This window comes from Macrobrachium rosenbergii, chromosome 7 (assembly GCF_040412425.1).
Source record: "Macrobrachium rosenbergii isolate ZJJX-2024 chromosome 7, ASM4041242v1, whole genome shotgun sequence".
NCBI classification, from domain to species: domain Eukaryota; kingdom Metazoa; phylum Arthropoda; class Malacostraca; order Decapoda; family Palaemonidae; genus Macrobrachium; species Macrobrachium rosenbergii.
This window is the reverse complement of record NC_089747.1, coordinates 30,165,001-30,189,000: the sequence shown is the minus strand read 5'-3', so window position 1 is coordinate 30,189,000 and position 24,000 is coordinate 30,165,001. Positions and strand designations below refer to the sequence as shown.

At 35.3% G+C, this 24,000-nt stretch overlaps 1 protein-coding gene across 1 annotated transcript in view; it reads left to right on the top strand.

Moving 5' to 3' along the window:
* LOC136840268 (unconventional myosin-Ia-like) overlaps positions 1–24,000 on the top strand; it is a 221,328-nt gene that overhangs the window by 94,275 nt on the left and 103,053 nt on the right. The window contains exon 3 of the mRNA XM_067106912.1: positions 23,901–24,000. This exon is cut by the window's right edge and continues 16 nt beyond it. Within this exon, the coding sequence (XP_066963013.1) occupies positions 23,901–24,000 (100 nt within the window). The remainder of the gene's footprint in view (positions 1–23,900) is intronic.

Below are 24,000 nucleotides of genomic sequence, written 5' to 3'. Positions count from 1 at the left end.
CTGATTTTAATATTTTCTGTTCAGATCTGAGGTAGAGAAGGTCATCCGTTAACCCGCGCCTCTTACTTCTTTTCTGTTGCCTATTTCCTGAGATGCCCGTTCCTACGGCCTCAGGATGAACAAACGACGCTCCTTCAAGCGACCAAACGCAGATGACCGATTTCCCCAGTGCAAGTCTCTTGACCGAGGCGCTTATTGATTCGTTCGCAGTGATTCATTTGTGTTGATCCGTTTGAGTTATTTCTTTTGTAGCGATTCATTCAGACTGATTCGTTGGTATTGGCATATTCCTTTTGTTTCATCTAATTTGGTGCGTTTGATTTTATTCCTTCATATTGATTCATTCAGCGATTCATTAATACTGTTTTATTTGGAGTGAGGGTTTCAGTTCTTCATACGTACTGCTTCATTCAAATTGATTCGCATTCATCTTATTTGAATGGGTGCATTTAACTTCATTCATTCGTAAGGATTCATTTAAAGCGATTCAGTTACTCGACCATGTGTATTGCTTATATGGATGTCTGTATCTAAGCTAATTCCTTCATAGTTTTCCGGTCACTGATTCATTTATACTGAATTGATTTCTTTATAATATTTTTCAATTAATTCAGTTGCAATGATTCTTTCATACAGATTTATCTGAATTCACTCATTTCAGTTGATCCCATCACGTTAATTAATTTAAAATGAGCCGAACCTTGGGTATGAATTCAACTGGATCGACTCAATATTTTCTTCATTCATTTGAAGGAATTCAGTCCTAGTCGATCGGTTGCACTGATTCATTCGTCTCCTTAATTCAGTAATCGCACGGCAAACTCCATCACCTAATTTTGTTCTTGAAAATGTGACTTGTAAAGGAATCGATCTTATTGAGAGAGAGAGAGAGAGAGAGAGAGAGAGAGAGAGAGAGAGAGAGAGAGAGAGATATCGCGCTGGAAATTGAAAAACTCTACGGGGAATCAACACAAATTGTCAATGGAAACTCTACGGGAAGTAAACATTCCCTTTCAAGGATTATCTCAATAGATTTTCCCTTACTTAGCTGAGATGTGGGATGAGATGAATTTCTCTCTCTCTCTCTCTCTCTCTCTCTCTCTCTCTCTCTCTCTCTCTCTCTCATTTTCATACATTTTTACTGATTTGAACATTTTATGCTTTTAACAGTTAAGGACAAATATAATGAATTTAAGTACATACACATTGTATAAAAACTTGTAAAAGTTTAGGAAATTTATGAATATTAGAGAATTTTATCTCGATATTTGTAGAACTAGTAATAGCGAAAATGGTTACGATCGTGATGTTGATGTAATGAAAGATTATTTAATAATAATAATAATAATAATAATAATAATAATAATAATAATAATAATAATAATAATAATAATAATAATAATTCTACCAGATGTTATGATGATTATATAGCAGCAATATAAGGCAGACATTTAGAAGCCTAACTGTGCAGTCTATAAAAGGGATGTTAACAGTCCGAGAAATGATCTTAATATTGAACCTTTTCTCAGAATTCTTTTTGAGACATTCCTTTCTTTATATGAGGCCTTCCCTTGCCTCAGGCTCCCATAAACTGCAGTCGAAGGGAAACGATGGTGTTAGTGATAAGTCTTGTGGAATAAGACAGGAAGAGAGGGAGGTATATGGGAAGTTGTAGGTTTGATAGATAATTAATGAGTCAGACTCTCTCTCTCTCTCTCTCTCTCTCTCTCTCTCTCTCTCTCTCTCTCTCTCTCTGTCGGATGAGTTTTGATCATACAAAGAAGATATCCTTTGTTATTACTCGCCCTATGGGAGAGTGCTATGCAGCGCGCGCGCGCGTGTGTGTGTGTGTGTGTGTGTGTGTGTGTGTGTGTGCATACCAGTGTTAGTGACCATAGATACTGGTATGCCAGTCTAAAATTCAGTTGTGTTAATTTTTTGCTGTCAAATGGGCATGTCTGCTTTAGCGTTTGATAGGAAAATCTGAGATGCATATGATGTTTAATAGTTTAATAGTTTAATTTTGAGAGAACAGTGTACATTTATAGGCACTTTTCTTGATACGAAGGCATACTATTTATTTTGGTAGACAATATTTCTTCGCGGATAATATAAAAAAGATCATTAGGCTACTCTGAGAGAGAAATTACCACGTAAGAATGGCTTCATGAAAGCGGCTTAAAAGTTTTTCTGTGTCACATTCCAAATATCTATTTTATTTTAACGACCCAATTTCTTCTTCTTCTTCTTCTTCTTCTTCTTCTTCTTCTTCTTCTTCTTCTTCTTCTTCTTCTTCTTCTCTCTCTCTCTCTCTCTCTCTCTCTCTCTCTCTCTCTCTCTCTCTCTCTCTCTCTCTCTCTCTCTCATACACACAGAGAATCTATTTTTTGTCGTCTTGAAGAGTTCAGTTGTTATGGATATATTTTTTATTACTAATCTTTTAGCTTTCCATTGGCTTTTTTTGTTGTGTTATAAGGTATTTGTCTGCGTTTCACTTTCATTCTGTATTTCACCTACTTACAAACAAACAGTATCTGTCTGTCTGTCTCCCTTTTTCATATTTACACATATGCATTCTTAGTCTCTCCCCCTCTCTCCCCTTTCGTCTGTGTGTGTATATATATATATATATATATATATATATATATATATATATATATATATATATATATATATATATATATATATATATATATATATATGTATGTATGTATGTATGTATGTATGTACTTATATGTATATATAAATAATATATATACATATATACTTATGTATATATTAATAATATATATAATATATACATATACACATATACGTACAATCTACTATGTCATGTATATATGCATGCATGCAAACTCAGTCTCTCCCTCCCTCTGTTTCTCTTTTAAATACATAAATACAGAATAATTCACTACACCCCTCATGCTTACATACCTAATCTATCCCGCTCTCTATTTTCCTGTCTCACTTTGACGCGCAGCCATCAGTAACGTCCCCCATCCCTTCATCTTTCCAAAAAAATGCATGTCTTTAAGACGTCGTTCGAGAGATCTTGCTATTGCATGATGCAGTCGTTTTCTTCGGAAATGTTGTTACGTCAACAGGAAGAAGCTTTGCAAACCTTTCTTTGTGGAGATATCCTCTGGCTGCTGCGAGCCTTTGTGGTTCTGTAAGGTGACGTCGGTTGTATGGCTAAATTTCTGTGAGTTTTTATGGAACCTTTTAGGCATCCAAGATATTAATTTTAAAGTTTCTTGACAAAGATAAATCTCGAGTACTGTATATTAATTTTTTTTGTATTCTGTAAAACTTCTCAGGCTTCCTTGCAGCATCTTAGATTCTGTAAAATTCCACTGTTCTCTAGAGCTTTCAGGAGACAATGAGGTATTTAGAACTTTGTATGTTTTGTTTATGAACTGCGAGATCTTCCTTCACAGAGATTAGCTCCTGGAGGTGGATGTCCTTGAAATTCTGAAGAGCATCTGGAAGCATCTTTGGGTTTCAAAAGAGATTTCCAAAGAATCGTCAGGACCCTGGGGAGTTTCTTCCATTTTCTGGAAAAAAAATTCTAGGAGTCGTTGAGATTATTTAAACCACGTGAGTCTTCCTAACTAAGCTTTTAGGAGTCATACAGACACAGAAGAGTCGTCAGGACTATAGTTTTGGAACACAAAGTGAACTTACTGAGAAATGGCTCTTGGTGAAAGATATCCGGAAGGCTAACAACTACTAAAGACTTTCCATCTTTAAAACACCATACAAGTAGCTCTTTTTATCTTAGCAGACCCTCGAACTAGCTCTTTTTAGCATTAAAAAACCAATGACAGGTCTTTGAAGCCTCCAGTACTCTGGAGATTTTTTTTTTGTTTTTGTTTTTACCCTTAAAGGCATTATAGTGTAGCTATTTTTTAGCCATAAAGATACAGGGAGTACCTCCTTTTAGCTTGAAAGAACCAACAACTTAGGTCTTTTCAGCTTCAGACCCCGGATAAAGCTCATTTTTATTTTAAAAATTCACGAATCAAGTCTTCTCAACCACTAAGACCCATGGAGATAGTTTTTATTTATTGTTTTTACCTCTAAAGACCCCACGAAGTAGGTCTGCTTAGTTTTTTCAAAAGCTCCTGGATGTAGCTCATTGTTCGCTTTAAAGACCCATAAATAAACAAATTTTTAACATTAAAAACCCCACGACGTAGCTCTTCTGAGCGTTAAAGATCCACACACCACCCCTTTTTAGCTTTGAACACCTTACGAAGTCGCTCATTAATGCCTTAAAGACCTCACTGATTAGCTCGAAGATCCTATGAAGTAGCTTATTTTCAGCGGTAAAACCACACGGTGTAGCACTTTTGTGCCTTAAAGATCCATGAAGCAACTGTTTAACTATAAGGACCCCGAGATGTAGTTTTTTTCTTTTTAGTCTTAATGACCTACAAGTAGCCCATTTTATCCTCAAGTATACTCATAAAGTACCCCTTCTTAGTTTTAAGGGCCCCAGTAAGTAGCTCTTTTTAGCCCTAGTAATGCCTCACATATCTCTTTGTAGCCTTAAAGACTCCAACAAGTATCTCATCTCAGTCATAAAAACTTAGCAGAGCCTGTAAGACCCTTTGATGCACCTCTCCTTAGCCTTAAAGACTCACAAAAGAGCTCTTTTTCATGTTATGACTCAACAAACTTTGTATCTCCAAACACCTTACAGCTTAGCTAATTTTACTATAGGCACCCCAAAGAGCTGCTCTCTTTAGACTTAATATCCCACAAACCACCCTCTGATGCCCCATGAAATAGGTCATTTAAGCTTTAAAGAACCCATGATATAGCTGATTTTAGCCTTAAAGAACACAAAGTGGCTCATTCTAATCTAAACGCTCAATGAAATAGCACCTTTAGTCTTATGGATACCACACTGTAGCTCTTTTCAGTTGAACGCTCCACTACGTAAATTATATTGGCCTTAAAGACCCGTCAACATAGTAATTTTTAGCTTAAAGACCAAGTAAATTAGGTTCTTTAGCTTTAAAGACCACGAAGTAACTTATTTTAAGCTAAAGGCCTGTCCACACTAGGAAACATTGTTTGAAACAAAGTTTGAACAGTTTGAAACAGTTTGCAAACAGTTTGAAATTGTTTGGAAACAAAGTTTGCAAGCAGTTTGAAACTGTTTGAAACAGTTTAGAAACACTTTTACTGTATATTTGTTTCCCATCCAGAATGGAAAAGATTTAGTGTTTCTGTGTGTATATGTATATATACACATGTATAATGTACGTATATATATGTATGTATGTATGTATGTATGTATGTATGTATGTATGTATATATATTGTATATATGTATGTGTATATATAATTACAAATATACACTTAAACATTCATACTTATAAATGTATGTGTATATATATATATATATATATATATATATATATATATATATATATATATATATATATATACATATACTGTACATACACGCCAAAGGCAAGTCAGCATGACACGCTCCTTTTCCTAAAAACTTCCTCACCCATCTCTTTTTCTTTCTCTTTCTCTTATCCCTCCTTGAGTGCATTAAAACTGCCAAGTAAAATACAGAAGCTACTGCACCAGCAGGCATCCTGACGACAACTGAGGTCTGGACAGGAAACATTGTTTACAAACAGTTTCCAAGCTGTTTGGAAACGGTTTCCAAACTGTTTACAAACGTTTCCAAGAAACTGTTCTCAACCAGTTTGCAAACTTTGTTTCCAAACAGTGTTTCCTAGTGTGGACAGGCCTTTAAAGACCCAGCAGTGTTGCTCTATTAACATTGAAGACCGTATGATATAGCTCATCTTATCCTTGAAGATAACGTAGTAGTTCATTTTAGTTTTAAATCCAAAGAAGTAGTTCATTTTAACCATAAAGACTCTGAAGTGTTAATTTTAGCCTTAATACACAAGAAGTAGCTCATTTTATTCTTAAAGGCCCAAGAATGAACTCATTTTAGGCTTAAAGCTCCCAAAGAATAGGTCATTAAGTACTAAAGACCCTATGATGCAGCTCTTATTAGCTTTGTGGACCTCACAAGTTAGCTTTTTTTTTCTTTAGCTAGAAGACCCCATAGGGTAATTCTTTGTAGCCTTAAAGGTTCCACAAAATCTGTAAATTTAGCCTTAGAGATACGGAAAAGTAGTTCATTTTGACCGTGAAGAAACAATTAGTAGCTCTTTTTAGGCTTATAAACCACAAACTAGCTCTTTTTGGCCTTAAAGGCTAGAAGAAGTGTCTTATCTTAGTCTTAAGAACCCATGAAATACTTCTATAGACTTTCATTAAGTCCCCACAATGTAGCTCATTATACCTCTGAAGTACCCATAATGTTGCGCATTTTATCCTTAAAGACGACAGAGTAGCTCTTTATCATTAATTACCCCATGAAGTAACCTTTTTACCTTGAAAAACCACCACGAAGTTACCCATTTTAGATTTAATACTACATGAAGTAGTAATTTTTTACCATAAAGCCTGAACAAAACAGCTCATTTTAGCTAAGAGATCCCATGACGTAGCTTATTTCTGCCTTAGAGGGCGCTTTGATATTGCTCTTTGTAACTAAAAGATCTCACTAAGTAACTATTCATAGCCTTGAGGACCTCAGAGCAGCCAATTTCATCCTTAAAGAGAGCATAGTGCAATCCTTTTTAGCTGTAAATTTCCAATGACATAGCTCTTTTTTAACCTAAAAACCCATTAGTAGCTCATTTTAGCTTTAAAGACTTAACATGGTAGCTCATTTTAGCCTTGAAGACCCAGTGATGAGGACTACTTTTAGCCTAAAGACTGTAGAAAGGCTCACTTAGCTAGAAAGACTCCTTAGAGTAACTCATATTAGTCATAATTATGTTACAGTTTAGCTCATTTTAGTGTTAAGACACCAAAGAGTGGCTATTTTTATTTAAAAAAAAAATTGAAACTAGTTTTCGCCTTGAAGACCCCATATTACAGCTCATTATCTTAAGACCGCATTACATGACTCTGTTAAGCCTTAAAGACCAAGAAGTAGCTCATTTTAGATTTAAAGATCTCACAATTAGTTAATTTTAGCCTTAAAGACCACAAAGTAATTAATTTAGCTTTATATATCACACAATAGCTCATTAGTCTTATTTACTTCACAAATACCTCAGTTTAGCTTTATAGATCACAAAGTAGCTCATTTTAGTTATACAAACCACACAATATTAGCCGTTTTGCCTTAAAGAACACAAAGTAACTCCTGTGACCCTTAAACACCCTTCCTGTTAGCTCATTTCAGCATTAAAGACCACAAATTAGCTTTTTTAGTTTTATAAACCCCATGTTGTATCTCGTTTTAGATGGAAGATTCCACATTGTATCTCCTTTTACCCATAAAGACCCCATAATGTTGCTCATTTTATCATACACCCCATCATGTATATAGCTCTTTTTAGTCGGAAAACCCGTGAAGTTGCTCATTTTAGCTTTAATGACCTCTCAGAGAAGCTCATTACAGCTTTAAAGACCATAAAGTAGCTCACATAACCTTAAAGACCCCACAGACAAGCTATTTCCAGCCTTGAAGACAATTTAGCTCTTTTTAGCCCTATAGAGGGCACAGAGTAGGTATTTTTAGCCTAATCGTCATGAACTATCTCATTTTAGACTTAATATCCCAAAGAACATCTTTTTAGACTGAAAGACGCCAAAATGTAGCTAGTTTTAGCCATAAAACCCCAAGATGTAGGGCATTTTAGCTGTAAAGACCATAGAGTTCCTCACTGAGAGTCAAAGAACATGAAGTAGCTCAATTTAGCTTGAATACCAAATGGAGTAGCTCTTCTGAGCCTTAAAGACCCTATATTGTAGTTCTTTTTTTACTTAAGGATACCACAGTGTAGCTCAGTTTAGACTAAAAAAAATTCATAATGTGCTATTTTTTGTCTGAAAGCTCACGACATAGCTAATTTTAGCCTTAGAGACCGACAGTGTAGCTTTTTAGCCTTAAAATACCTTGACAGTTCTTTTTAACTATAAAGACCCATACAGCAATTCATTTTAGCTTAGAAGACCTCACAAAACAGCTCAGTTTAGTCTTAAAAAACAGCACTGTAATTAATTTTATCCCTACAGACCACACATTAGTCCAATTACCCGTGAAGACCCTACAAAGTAGCTCTTTCTGTCCATAAAGACCGTTTAGTGGCTGACTTTGGCCTAAAAAACCTCAGTATGTAGTCCTTTTTAGCCTGAAATACCTCTCACTATAGTCCTCCGTCAAGACCAAGTAGCTAATTTCAGCCTTAAAAACCCCAAAAAGTAGTTGATTTTAGCCACTGGTTTCCACGATGTAGCATTTTTAACCTTCAAACCATAAAGCAACACACAACCTCAAAGAGCCCACAACCCTGAGAGTGGCTCTTCTTTGTTCTCAGCGTCGGCCAAAGTATCCCATTAATTTCTGTGAAGGAGCAAATGAAAGGAATACAAAACCCAGAGACGAAAGATTTTAACTTTGTCCACAAAACATGAGGCTGGTATATTTCCTGATGCTTGACTTTCATCAGCAAATAAAAACTGTAGCTGCTTCTTCAAGGCTTTCGACGGAGTTCTGGTGCTTGTAGCGGGTGTTTCCCCGGTCTCAAAATGTTGCGATTAGTCAAACTAGGTTGATCATCAGAACCGATTTTGACTGTTTGTATTAGGGTGAGCCAAGCTTAGATATCTAAGAGGTTGTTTTTGTTTGTACTTTTATTTAGTTGCTTAACAGACTTCCTCAAAATAGAATGCACTTATGGGAAAAAGGAAAAAGTTGAATAAAAAAGAATCAGACTAAAAAAATTTGTATATTCAATTTCCAAACACAAATAGGTAGTGGACAGAAGATATCCAGTAGTATACCTCCGGTATAGAAAGTATACCCTAGTCAAACATTTGTCACTGGAAAATTACTAACAAAAAGATATTCCTTTATTTAAAAAAAAAAAACTGATTTAAAAGTGAGCGAAAAGATTAATAGAACATACTGAATCCTACTTAAAAAGATAATTGTTTACTACTTTTGAAGAACCTTGTTTTTATTCCTGCCGCTAAAATTTGGACAAGTGTCGAAAATGAATGGGACGCAGAAGGTTTGTGTTCCCAAGTGAAGGGAGACATGGAGGGCCCGTGTCCCAAAAGGAATGGGACACGGGGGGCCAGTGTCCGAAAATTAATAGGACACGAATGACAAAATTAAGAGCTTAAAGGTTGCATAAATGAGTTGGAACATAAAGATACAGATTGGTAAACTTTATTTTTTGGTGCAAGAGAAAGCAATTTAACCTGCTATGCTTGGTTGAGGCGGAGAGTTGGGACGTTGCCAAAAGGGGACTCTCAGAGTTTGAGGGAGGCGTGAATGCGTGTATGTGGGTGACCTGGGCTAACCATGAACCGAACAAATATCATTAGATTAGCTAATGCTTCCATACGAATACTGCTTTGTAAATCTCAAAGAGAGAGAGAGAGAGAGAGAGAGAGAGAGAGAGAGAGAGAGAGAGAGAGAGAGAGAGAGAGACTATGCGTCTCAGTTTCAGGTCTAGTTATTTTGAGAACTTTTATTCACAGTACAAATGGCGTAGGATAATTTTGAACATGCCTAGTTTCAGAGGGGCGTTAGCTGTAAAATCACCTCTTCAGATATGAATATCTTCGCAGGTACAAACCACACAATGGAATTCCGTCGTTAAATGACAAGACTTTCCTCTGGGATATTAAAATACGAAAATGACATTCATGTAAGGGCGGATAGGGCTGGTCATTTGATATCCTCACGGTAGCTTTCAGTGTTTAAAGAGAAATGGAGAAGTTGAAGGTAGCCTTTTAAAACAGGAGACATTAAAGTAATCACGGATAAACGGAACCACAGAGGAAACCGGATCGGGGCAGTTTAGGGAAACTAAGGCGGAAAAGTGGCTTTTGGGGGGTTTCACCTGCCCTTCCGAGAAGATGAGGGATTGCGAATTGAGTTCTGATAATCAATTGAGTTTTTGTTTATAATATTTAAAATAGTTTTCTTTTCTGTAATGTATCCGAAATCTTAATTGTTATTTTCATACCTCCTGAAACAGTGTTTTTGATTATTATTATTTGATATAATGATTAAAAACGTATCTTACACGCTAAATCACTGATCAGTTGTTTTATGCGACCATTTTATTACTAATTTTCCTGTGACTTCAGACAGGTCTGAGATCTTTACATGAGTTGTTTTAGACCTAAAAGACCTTTCTTTCTCATGGCATTTTTCTTTTAAATTTTCATTTTACTACAGATGTTACAGATTCTATGGACACTTCCCTTAATTCGGTAGAAATCCCCTTTCTCTCTCTCTCTCTCTCTCTCTCTCTCTCTGTCTGTGCATTCAGCAGAAATTCCCCCGTTCCAGGAGCTGCATAAAGTTCTCCTTATCTCTACAACATCAGTTTCCGAAGAGGGAGAAGTCTAGATAGCGAGAGAGAGAGAGAGAGAGAGAGAAAGAGAATCTCTGGCGGGAAAGTTGAATTAATTCCAACTATATATATATATATATATATATATATATATATATATATATATATATATATATATATATATATATATATATATATATATATATATATATATATATATATATATATATATATATATGCTGCTGACCAACCAGACGCCGCCCAGAAGAATTTTGAAGAACTCAGAAAAATTTCCTGCCTCCCCTTTGTATTGTTTTGTCATTTAAAGTATGTGTATTATCATTGAAAACTTTTCTTTCTTTAATTAATAATTCTGTCTTGAATTCATTACTTTAAATAAACATGCTATATACATATATCCTGGTGAAAGAGAGAGAGAGAAAGAAAGAAAGAGAGAGAGAGAGAGAGAGAGAATGATTGACTTGTAATGGCAAACATTCTCGGTTTTTTTCTACCATGATTTGATGTTTAACTCCATTCATATATGGAATTTATAAATGAGAAGAAAAAGAGATAAAGAGAGAAGGAGAGAGAGAGATTGCAATCATGAATTTACTTTCAATAGTGAAAACCTTATAGATAAACTCTGCTTCAGAGTTTGGAAGAGCTGGTTGCTTTATGGTGAAGCTGTCGTTCATGGTGGTGGTGTTGCCAAATTACCCCATAATTAATTTCAGACCTGATTTAAACCAACTTTGTAACAAAATACGTCACCATATCATCACGAAGCAGTCGCTATAGCGAATTCCAAAGATAAAAACGAAGAAGAAATGAAGGAATTAATGAGGAAATTCGCATTTGAACTAATAAAAAAAAAGGAAATACTGTATATGTTGACATCGGTTTAGCCATCAGCCACCTTGCATGCGAGGATGGGGGAAGTCGTTCTTGGCTGTGGAAATCGAAACTCTATTTATAGAAATTACCGATATACCTTTTCAGTGTTGATTTTCTCAAGGTAATTAACAATTATATTAATAATTATCATAAATTATGATTAAAATTCACATAAATTCTGATGAAAAATTGATGTTATAACGAAAGCAATTCTAATACAGTCAAACACATCTGTTTAATTTTTTGACTAAAGGGTTTGCAGTGGGGGGAGTTTAATGACATCACCAACAGAAAATGTGGTGGTTTTCTGCCCAAGTTACTGGTGACTCCCTTAAAGTTTACAGCACCAGTAAAAACAAACACTTAATTTGTTTTGTCTGTGTTTGTATGTCTGTCATGGGGTAGGGGTTTGATTTTGAGTTATAAATCTTCCTAGGGTGACGCAGGGGCCGTGTGCAAAATTTTGTCTGGGTCTGTCAAGCAGTTTGGATTTCTACTGTATAGCATCCAAACAAACATACAAATATTCACTTTTATTACATACTTGCTGACCAACCTGGCACTTCCTGGGAAAACTCTGGAGAACTCAGAAAAATTTTTCTACATCTCCTTTGAATTGTTTTGCCATGTGAAGAATGTGTACTATCATTGAAAATGCTTTTCTTTCATGTGATTAATAATTCTGTCTTGAATTCATTAAAGACTCTCTGCTTGGGAAAAATTCATGTATGCCCGAAAGGTTAGTGTGTGAAGAAATTCACTTATGGAAATGAATAACGGATGAATCGCTGTGGAGACTATAGAGACTATATATGGGACCCTTTGACAAAGTATATATACCCTCCATGAACAAAAGAATGCCACGCCAGTGAGTGACCGTATAAAGTCATATTTAAATGTGAATATCACACAGGAGCTGCCGTACCGTCATCGAAAACCTGTACTGATATTAGCCCTCCTCTTTCCTCTCCCTTTCAGACAGATCAGAATTTAACAGAATGATTTCACAGCAATAACGAAAAACAACCACTACTGATGAAAGACAAGTCAGTAGGTCTACGGGGACGAAGTGTGGTTTGGACATGCGCACAACTTCAGTTAACCAAGGACCGTTGAGTTGCTTAATTATCACTTTGTTTTCAAGACTGGTATTCGATCGTTATCGCAAAATTCCTAGATGGTAGGTTGTTAGCTTGACAAATGGTTTCAGAATATCCATAAGTTATCAAGATACAGTGTCCGTTGGCTCTATAAATATTAAATTATTATCATGATGGTAATTTTAGGCTCCGTAAAAAGAGCTGCAACTGTTTTCGGTTTCCTGTGAGTGTTAACGAACGTGTTTCAGTTTCCTTGGCGTTTCTGAGGAAAAGTGTAGGCCGAAGTCTGAGTGGTCTAATATAGAAATTGTCGATATATGGTGATTCTTTAGTGGATTAAGTATTTAGATATGATGATGGTAATACCTCAAGGTATTTAAGAATTTATATTTTACTGGCAAGGTTTAATTAAGATAGGTTTGGCTTAAGATGAACACTGAAAAAATGTGGTAATTTCGTCTCGAGTAATTTTTTAATGCGGGGGTAGTTTTGTCACAGAAGCATTTAGTCTGCTAAACTCATTCGCGGATGGTGATGGATGTGTTTCGTCTCGCCGATGAATTAGTTCTTGATCTCCAAAGTTGTGGCCATAACTATAAAGTTTTTTTTCGTTGATTAAGTACTTAGATATGATGATGGTAATACCACAGGGTACATAAGAATTTGTATTTTATTGGCAAAGTATGATTAAGATATGTTATTTAAAATGAACATTAAAAACAATGAACACTGAGTAAAAAATGTGGTATGTCTGTTACAGAAGCATTTGATCTGTTACTCGTGGTGAGGATTGTGAGGTCTGACTGGTGTGGTGGCATAAGTTATATTTTGAATTACAGGGTTTTATGACTGAATAAAAGTAATTCTAGTACAGTGAAACACATCTGTTTAATTTTTTGGATGTACTAAACTGATTATAGGGTTTGAAGTGGGAGGAGTTCAGTGAAATCATACGTCTGACAGCACCTGGGAAAAAAAGGTGGAGAGTCAGGAGAAAAATAACAATTAACCCAAAATGCACTGAGGGAAATGGTTTCAAAAACGAAAATTTTATTTGTTTTGTCTGTGTTTGTATGTCTGTCACGGGGTAGGAGTTTGATTTTGAGTTATAAACCTTTCTGGAGTGACATATAGGCCCCATGCAAAATTTTATCTGGGTCTGTCAAGAGGTTTGGATTTTTATAGTGGACAAACAAATATACAAACATTCACTTTATATATGTATATACTGTATGTGCATGTGTGTGTGTGTGTGCGCACGTATGTTTGTGTTTGTGTATTTGCAGAGAAAGAGACTCTCTTGTGGGAAGACTTAATCGGGAGAAGAGGGTAGGGGATGTGGAGAGGACAGAAGATATGGTAAACCCTAATGCTTGAGAGTTCAGCCTGGGAGGGACAACGGAATGAGCATGGGGGAGGGCAGGTCCAAAAGGGATCGGTGGAAAAGTTCTTTATGAACTTTCTTAGGCAAACAACGGCAATTTTAGGGAGATACAAAAGTTCCTGTGTGATCTTTTCTTTCTGTAAATGCTATGGTTGCACCTTGTGTCTTGATTTTGCGTTGAGAGAGAGAGAATCTTTTTTATAATGTTTTTCACAGTACAGTACTTCAGTTACAAATCGGCTTAGTACGTTTATTTATTGTTCATCTTCTTGATAATATGTGATTCCATTAATCAGTTCATCTTGGTGATGGAGAGTCAATATGCGTACATGCAGGAAATGCTATTTCATTTTATCACTAAGGAGCGAAGAAAATAAAGATCTTACCACCATTAGTCAACTGCATTGTGGCCCCCGCCTTTGTCATAAATTAAACATCTTGCCAGATGAGGCTCTCTATCCCACAGGAGTTTCTTAGACAATCTTTTCTCATATAACCCCCTTCTTGATAGAGGTGTAACTATAGCTTCCCTCTTGTGTGGACTCCTACTCCTCGACTCATTAAAATCATTGTCATTTCTTCCCTTTAGGCATGATATTTACTCCATCTGGTGTCTCCGCAACTACGCGAACCATGGACCAACAGAGATCATTTTCGTTCGTGCATGGAAATGCCTCTAGTGAGGAATATTTTACTATTCTCAGTAAACATGCATCCACCATATATATATATATATATATATATATATATATATATATATATATATATATATATATATATATATATATATATATACACATATCACACAAACAAAGTGAAATAACGGAGATATATATATATATATTTGTATATATATATACACACACACAAGACATGGTCAAAGCAACTAAAGAAAGTGAAACAAGAGATGGTAAGGGTCTTATTACATGGTATGGTGGGTATAAATCCTAAGGGAATACAAAAAGGTTTGGAGGTCACAGAACAGTCAATGGATAAACGTCGAAATCTACCTATTGGTAATCCTCTTGATTCTATCTTTCAAATCTTTCTGGAACATATGTTTTATTACAGGGTCAAAAGAAAATAATCCTGGGCTTACATTAAGATTTCTCTCCCATGTCAGCTGAATCATAACAGATTCCAACAAGTTCCAAGAAATAGCTTCATTACTTCGTAATGTTACATTGCTCTGCATCCAATCTATTCTGTGGGACTTTAGATGTAAAAATAGAGCATTATTAGTCTGACCTGTTCTTACTGAATATTTGTGTTGTTTTAATCTGGTATTTAATTCTTTACTGGTCTGACCTAAGTAAAATAAATCACAATCCATACAAGGAACTTTGTATACAACATGCTATCCTTTCGGGGCTATTTTTTATAAGCATGTTTTTTATATTACAGTATTATATGTGGAAGTTACATTTGTATTAAACAATTTTAAAAAAAGGTTTTACAGCTTCAAATCCAATAAAATGCGGCAAACAAAGGGTGTTTCAGGACACTTTTTTCTTTCCGATTTTTCATAAAATGTCTTTATAGCTCTATTGTAACAAATATCCATAACGTTGGTTGGATATTTGTTAAAATAAAGCTATAAAGACATTTTATGAAAAACCTGAAAGAAAAAAAGAAGTGACCTCAAACACCTTTTGTTTGCCATATTTTATTGAATTTGAAGCTGTAAAACCTTTTTTAAAATTGTTTAATACAAATGTATCCTCCACATATAATAATAACAAAAACATGCTTATAAAAAATAGCCCCCGAAGAGAGAGCATGTTGTATACAAACTTTCTTCTATGGATTGTGATTTATTTTATTTAGGCCAGACCAGTAAAGAATTAAATACCAGATTAAAACAGCACAAATATTCAGTAAGAACAGGTCAGACTAATAATGCTCCGTTTTTGCATCTAAGTGAAAAGTCCCGTTGAATAAACTGGATGCAAAGTAGTGTAATATCACGAAGTAATGAAACTATTTCCAGGAACTTGTTGGAATCTGCTCTGATTCAGTTGACATGGGAAAGAAATCTTGAATGTAAGCCCAGAATTATTTTCTTTTGACCCTGTAATAAAACATATGTTCCAGAAAGATTTGAAAGATATAACAAGAGGATTACCAATAGGTAGATTTCCGATTTTAATCCATTGACCGTTCTGTGACCTCCAAACCTTTTTGTATTCCTTTAGGACTTATGCTCACTATATATATATATATATATATATATATATATATATATATATATATATATATATATATATATATATATATATATATATATATATATATATGCCCTTGTCTCTGTATATCTTTAGTTGCTGCGACCATGTCTTGGTAATAAGACAGCAGTGTATAGCTTTACTTCATTGTTCCACTTGTCTTGGTAATAAGACAGAAACTTTATTTGTATAATCATCACGTTTTTACATTTTCGTGATTTAAAATCAAACATATATATTTATATAATCATATATTTTTACATTTTATATTTAAAATCAAACATATATATATATATATATATATATATATATATATATATAGATATATATATATATTATATATATATATATATATATATATATATTATATATATATATATATATATATATATATTTATTCAATCTATAAGAACCTCTCATGAGATACCAAGAATTTCGACTCTTATTATAAATAAAGTCATCTTCAGGGTACAAAGTAGTTTTAAGAACACAGTTAACAAAGGAAAGCAACATGAGGTCACAGGCAGCAATGAAAATAAGTTGACAAACTGCTTGCATAAGCATGAAGCATTCTTCAGAGCAGAACGCGGTGGAATAGACAGTTACCGAAATCATAATACAAAAATTAGAAATTTATAAGATATTTAACAGCTTGTGTACTGTAAGATCTTTAAAACGTCAGTAATTCGTCCATCTTAAAAGTATCATCGCCCAAGTTCTTGTTTTTAAATAATTAATAAGACTCCCTTCTACTAACAGTAAGTCGTGTTATGATGAACTTTTAAAAACTACTCTGGGTGATTCCCAGTCGACAGGGTGGTCAAAACTCTTACATGGCAAAAACTGGCGCTTGAATTGTTTGCAACGCATACATTGAGTTGTCACTCGCTTGCTCAGTTCTTAACCAGACTGTCCAGTATAAGGTACATTACATGTTTAGCAGTCTATTTTGTACACTCATCCTATTGGCTTTACATGTTCTTTTTTTTATAGTGACTTCTTGATACACGAATTGTTACTAAAAACATAATTTATTTTCAAATATTTTCAAAGTCAGAAGCGCTTGATCTGTCAGTATTATAAATTTTTCTTGTCTCCACGGAGGGAACCATCAACAAAATTTAGGGGATAACATAATTCTCTTACAATTTCATATATGTTTTTAATATCCTTACCCAGAATCTCAGGATCACTACTTCTGAGTGCTTTCGGAAAGATGCCAGTGAACACTGGCTGCAAAAATTGAATCAGTTTTGTCAGATATGTTTGTGAGATTGAAGTTAATTCTTGAAGTTTAATAACTCTGGAACAGATATGTAAATGACTGGCACACTAGGCGCCTAGAGTTATGAACTCCAACGTTTGAAACCCATTGATTTTTAATTTAACATAGTAGCCATGAAAAATACAACTTTTTATCATTCTAAGAATTCAAGATTAACTTTAAAAATAAGCTGTAAATTATGTAGGTGGGAGACTAGTTTCTGTATTTTTAACACAGTGACTTGACGCTGCATAATTAAAAGTCGTGTAAATCATGAGATCATTTTAGTGCAGTAACTCAAGAACCAATTGATGAATTTCATCACTATTCACCATTCCCCTTAGGCAAATTCCTGAGATGTATGCTGGTATTGCACCAGCCCCGGTTTTTTTGCCATGCCCCTAGGTTAGGTTAGGTTAGGTTAGACTAGGGTATGCCAAAGTGTTGTCCCCATGGGAATTTGGGTGTGGGAAACATAATGAGATTATTTTCAAGAAAATTCTGCGGTTAGTTTTTAAGATATGGCGTCCCGCTTTTTCAGGGAAAGGTCCAGGTACTCTGTTACATCTCGGGAAAATGTTCCCTGGAAGCTCCGTCATTTAGCAAATGCTACACAGCTGGCAGTCTCTTTTGTGAGTGATCATTAGAAGACTCATGGAATCGGGATCGTCTTTTTGTTAGAGATGGTGACAATCAGGAAAACCTAAAGCTCAAATTTTGTGGACAGTTCGATAACAGGAAAGCATTATTTCTTTGCAAGAAAATTACTATATCGAGCATGAATTGTAATTACTCCCATGTAAATTGACATATCATGACATCACCGTCGAGCCCAAATTCGAGTGATTATAGCAGTCGAAGTCGAAGCGGACGGTGCCATTGTTGAAGGTGTATCTTTTCTGAAGATCAGACAATACGACCACTTCTGTATCCCGCTTTTGCTAGTATTTTGGAAAGATGTGAACCACATTCCATCGAAACGGAACATGTGAAAAGTCACGATGAGCCAGTTTTGTATTTCAGTTTCTTCCTAAGCCAAGGAAGTCATACAATTTTTGAATTCTGGATTGGCTATATCTGGATAGGTTTCAAAACGTTCCCTTATTATTGTGCTTTTCCTACATTTTAAAACCTTAAGGAAGAATTTGGTTTAAAATGAAAATGCATATTTACGAAATAATAAGATGTCGGATTAGAATCGAATTTAAGTGTTTAATGACATTTTAGTGAAAGATAATTTCGCGTTTCACTAGTGATCGCGTGTAGATAACCTGTTGCTTCCTTCCTCCCGCGAAGAAATACAAACGGCAATTTGTCCCGAGACATGCACCCAGTTCTCCCGAAAAGTGGGTCCCCGTACCCAGCTTAACTTTGTTGTCCAAGGAGTACAGAAAGAGAGCACGAAACTTCCCTAATTAGATACGGTGCATTAAACCAGCGAGAATTCCCGCCAGCATCAGGGAGCATAAAAACGGGGAAAGGCTATACACCGTGACTTTATTTTGGGCGATGTCCAACAGACCAGAATAGAGCCCCTTACGGACTAGGGTGCTGTATCATTTCGCCTTTAAATTTTTCTTTCTTTTCGTTTATGATACGCATGCGGAGTAAGGCGCATCTGTGACTCGGTCTTACCGAACTGCAAGGTTAATACTCTCGACTCAAAACATCGCCAGATTTGGTTCGTCATCTTACTCCAGTCACCCTCAGACTCAGAATATCGACGGGTTTGGTTCGTCGGCTAAAATCAGACTCAAGCGTCTCATGTTTTGGTCCGTCATCGTACATCAGTCAATCTCCATCTCCTCTTCTTTATCTCAAGGAAGGAAGTTTGTTGTTCGTGAAGTTGATGGAAGAGTGTTGCCAAGTTCCTTGCGAAATTTTATTTTTTAGTTATTTTTATCTTTTTTGCAAAGCATAGCCTCGTACGTCCGTGCGTATGTCCTTGCACTTTATGCGTGACTCATCTTGTTTCTGAGAGTATAAAGCGAGAACAATCGCGGTGACCCCAAGCCACAGGGAAGAAATGAAAGTGAAATTCTGAGGCTGTTTTCCTAAACTTTTGATCTGTTTTTCACCAGGAACCTTTCTCGTGTGCATTGCCCCACCTCGTCTCCCCATAACATTGAAAATTCACCCCGACATCTCTCTCTCTCTCTCTCTCTCTCTCTCTCTCACACACACACACACACACTAGAAAATAAGATACTTGAGCTCTCAATCTTCTTGCACACATCAGCGTGTACACGTAATAATGAGTGTATGTGTGTGTGTATATATATATATATATATATATATATATATATATATATATATATATATATATATATATATATATATATATATATAGAGAGAGAGAGAGAGAGAGAGAGAGAGAGAGAGAGAGAGAGAGAGAGAGAGAGAGAGAGAGAGTATCAGCAAAGGGATTCAGGCGAATCTCTCAGCACCATGGTGCATTTTTCATCTTCTCGGTCTCAGAGAAAGTGAAACAAGAAGAGCAGCAGGCTTGCAATGGATTGAGAAGACTTGATGTGTCTGTGGAACTAATGTGGGAATGCAGGAAGGGATTTTTGAGCCAACTTCTGCTTTGTAGGAGAGAAGCGTGGATATTGAGTGTGAATGAAAGAAAATAGGTTGAGTCTGAATCTAAAGCGATAATCTGTTGGTATAGTATTCGTGGCGTAAGAACTGAAGGCGCGAGGCGTGAAGAGATACGTAGAAGGAGAGGAACACCTAAAAAGGTTCGATGAAATGTTGTGAAAGAGGTAAAGGAAAAAGACGGCCTTAACATCAATGGAGCCTTAGAAGACGTGCGAGACAGAGGTGAGTGGTGGCGTTGTGCATAGGAGGTTGTTTAGTCCTCTGTTGATGAGTCTTCTGTGGTGTTTCTCTGATCTGGAAGTTTGTTTTGAAGGGTCTCCTCTACGACTCAGTGGTTAAAGCTCATATTTCTCAATGGCTGTTGTCTTTTCTTTGGAGCCACCCACCACCATAAAAAACGGCTTGATGATGGAGACATATTTACACATGGACATATACACGCACACACATGCACTGTATAATATATATATATATATATATATATATATATATATATATATATATATATATATATATGTGTGTGTGTGTGTGTGTGTGTGTGTGTATGTGCGTGTCCATCTGTATAACTTATCTGTGCGCTTATGGCGATTTTATATATATATATATATATATATATATATATATATAATAAGTCCTCACGTGAAAATGAAAGGAATTGGTACCAAGACTTTCAACTTTTATTCCAAAGTCATCTTCAGGGTACTGAACAGAGTTTAGAGAATAAATATACAAGAAAGCAATATGGGTCACAGATAACAATAAAATAAAATGAGTCAACATCATTTAAGTATGTAAACAACATTCATTCAAAAACAAAAACACTTAGTGGAAATATGTAATTACTACAAATGCCAGTACAAAACTATCTGTTTGTAAAAAATAATGGCTTGTTTTACTCTTGCATCCTTAAGAATAAAGCTTTTAACAATTGTCCATCTTAAAAACGACCATCGCTCAAATTCATATTTAAAAGAACTAATGAGGCATTACCGACCAGTTATCTGTTGTGCAACGAGGAACTTAAAAAAACACAAATGAGTTCCAAGCTGCCCAAAGTCTCTTACGTGACAAAAATGGCCTGAACTGTTTAAAAATGTACATTATATTTATGCTGTGTGACTCTCTTACGCAAGTTCCTTACCAGATTGACAATATAAGGTAAATTACAAGTTGAGCAATCAATTTTGTACCCCCTCCTGCTGGCATTTCTGGTTTGTTACAAAACAACAAATTCTTGATAGACGCGTATTACTAAAAACAACATTTAAACATTTCAGGCTACGTACAATCCGATAAAAATTCATCCAGGCAAAACTAAAATATTTTCAGTGTCATAATTCCTTGATTTTTGACTATAAAATGTTTTTCATATCAACCATCGATAAAATTCGAAGGATAATATAATTCTTCTGCAATTGCATAGATGTCTTCAATTTACTTGCTAAAAATTCAGGATCACAAATTTTATGCTCTTAAAAACATCCTGAGAAGACTGATCGTTTTATCTTGGGGTATGGCTGGAAAATTGTGAATGAAAGCATTTCTGCTGTTGGTTTCGTTAAGTTTGAATTATAAAATCCGTTGTCGGTTCTATAACGACTGTGTCAAGAAATGGCAATGTTTATCTGTTCTGCTTCCAATTTATTTTTATGGATGGAACCAGGCCATTCAGAATTTCTAAAAACTCGTAGGGTCACGATCCAAAGGCCACCGGCATATTATGTCGTCCCTAGGTTACCATGTCAAAGTAAACGTAATGACATTTGGTAAGTATCTGATTTCATAAAATTCCATGTATATATTTGAGAGGGTTCAGATAAACAACTTCCCATTGCCAAACCAAAAATCTGTCTATAAAAGAACCATTAAACATAAAAGTATTATCAACGATCAATAACTTTATCAACTTAATAAAAACATGATGGGGAATAGGAATATCAATATCATTTATTTTTTCAGAAACTGTAGCAAATCATCAATGGGCACTTTTGTGAACAGTGAATTGACATCAAAACTAATCAACCTACAATTTGTATCTTTACCTTTCAACTTTGTGATAAGGTCCGTATTTTTAATACGCCTTTGATATGTTTCCTATAAGCGGATTTAACAAAGAGCCTAACCATTTTGACAGATGATAAGAGGCTGAGCCTATCGAACTGATAATGGGCCTGATTGGTTGAATCTTTATGAATCTTTACTGTGCCATACATATAAGGAAGAGTGGCATTAACGGCAGAGAATTTTTGGCTAGTTCATGGTGGGACTTTAACAAGGATTTTACTGTTATAATGCTTATTAACCTTATCGGTGGGATCTCTCAACAGTTCCTCATAAGTATCCTCATCGGATAACAGTTGGTTGGCCTTTTCGATATACGAATTATATCAAAATAACAATGCAGTTTGACTTGTCAGCCTTAGTGATATGAATATCTTTATTAGCTCGTAAGCTTTTAAGTGCCATCTGAAATCTCAGAGGTATAGTATGTTTTAATTTGAATTACATGCGGCGTACACATATCCTTGCAACCAAAATGTTGTCAGGGTTTACTTTTCATTTTGGTTTTATGAAGTTTATGAAATAGGCTACTGAAAAAATGTCAACTTTTTTCTAGAAAGCAAAAATTCATGCAAATCCTAAAACAAGTTTTTTCGTTCTCACTGAGTTCATATGAAGAGGGTGTATAAGTGGGTTACTTTTCGTTGTCCATACACTATCTCGAAATAAATGGTCCAGTTTCTGTTGGTTAGTTTGATGTTCCACTGCTACCGATCGCACTGCATTGTACACATTGTCATTAATAGCATTCCATTGTTCATCCGTTACATGATTGCGCAAAAATATCTTAGCCTTTTTTTGTATCTTGAAACGAACGATTCACTTCCTGACGTTTGTTACTAATACACGTGTCCAAAATCAGATGATCCATGTCCGAGAAAGCTTTATGCTCCAAGTTGCGTAATCTCTTCGGTAAACAAGATTTCAGTATAACAAGTCTTGGTACCAATTCCTTTCATTTTCACGTGAGGACTTATTATATACTTCATCCACGGGACCATTTTATAAGATAATAATATATATATATATATATATATATATATATATATATATATATATATATATATATATATATATATATATATATATATATATATATATATAATATATATATATATATAGCTAAGTAAACCTCAAGGCATACATTTAGCATCTTGTGTGTATCAAAAACTAGTGTAAATGCACACGATTTTAAAAATAATGGTCCTTTGGTAGTCAAGTAAATAATCTATATGGACTGACGTTTATGTCATTTTTGATCTTAGGTTACCGCTAGTTATCTATTTGTTCAAGTTCAAAAAACAGAAATGAGTTTCCTGCTCAGCTGGGTATCCTGAACTGTTTTCGTATGTTTTATTTTTCTTGCTCTTGTACCCAGTAGCGCAAGTTGATCAGCTGGTGACTACATACAGAACTACACTCACATATAAGTCTTCTCTTTCTCCCTGAGGCGGGTACCGATTGTACTGCTCCCTGAGGCGCGCTGTAGAAGGTTCTAAAGATTCTTCTCAGCATCCTGTTAGTCTCCAGGCACATTGCTTTCTGCCTCTTATTTTTCATATTTTCATATCAACCTCCGCGTCATACGTAGCTGTACAGCTTCTTCAACTTTACTTCGCTTTGGCTTTTGCTTCCCTTTGGACGTACCCTATTTTATGATTGAGATGCGATTCTGTGGGCTCGTTAAGGTAATTATAATAAGCCATAATATTTATAAAAGATTCCATAGAAAAAGCAATGTTTATCCTTGTATTTATTTTTATGTGCACCAGCGATAGGCCACCGGTAATGAACATACAGCGTTCCTAGGTTATACTAATAATAATACCGAGAACAGTAGATTATAGTGGTATCAGTAAACCTTTTTATTAGGCTTATTAGGCAGTTTATATTAATCTCAATGACCATGTCAACAACAAACTCTTTGTTATGCTTTCAGACTTACGCTGGCACGGGCCTTATATCGGTCAACCCTTATAGGCGGCTGGCTCTTTACACGGCCGAGGTGATTCACGCCTACCGATCTGCGTGTGTCTTCC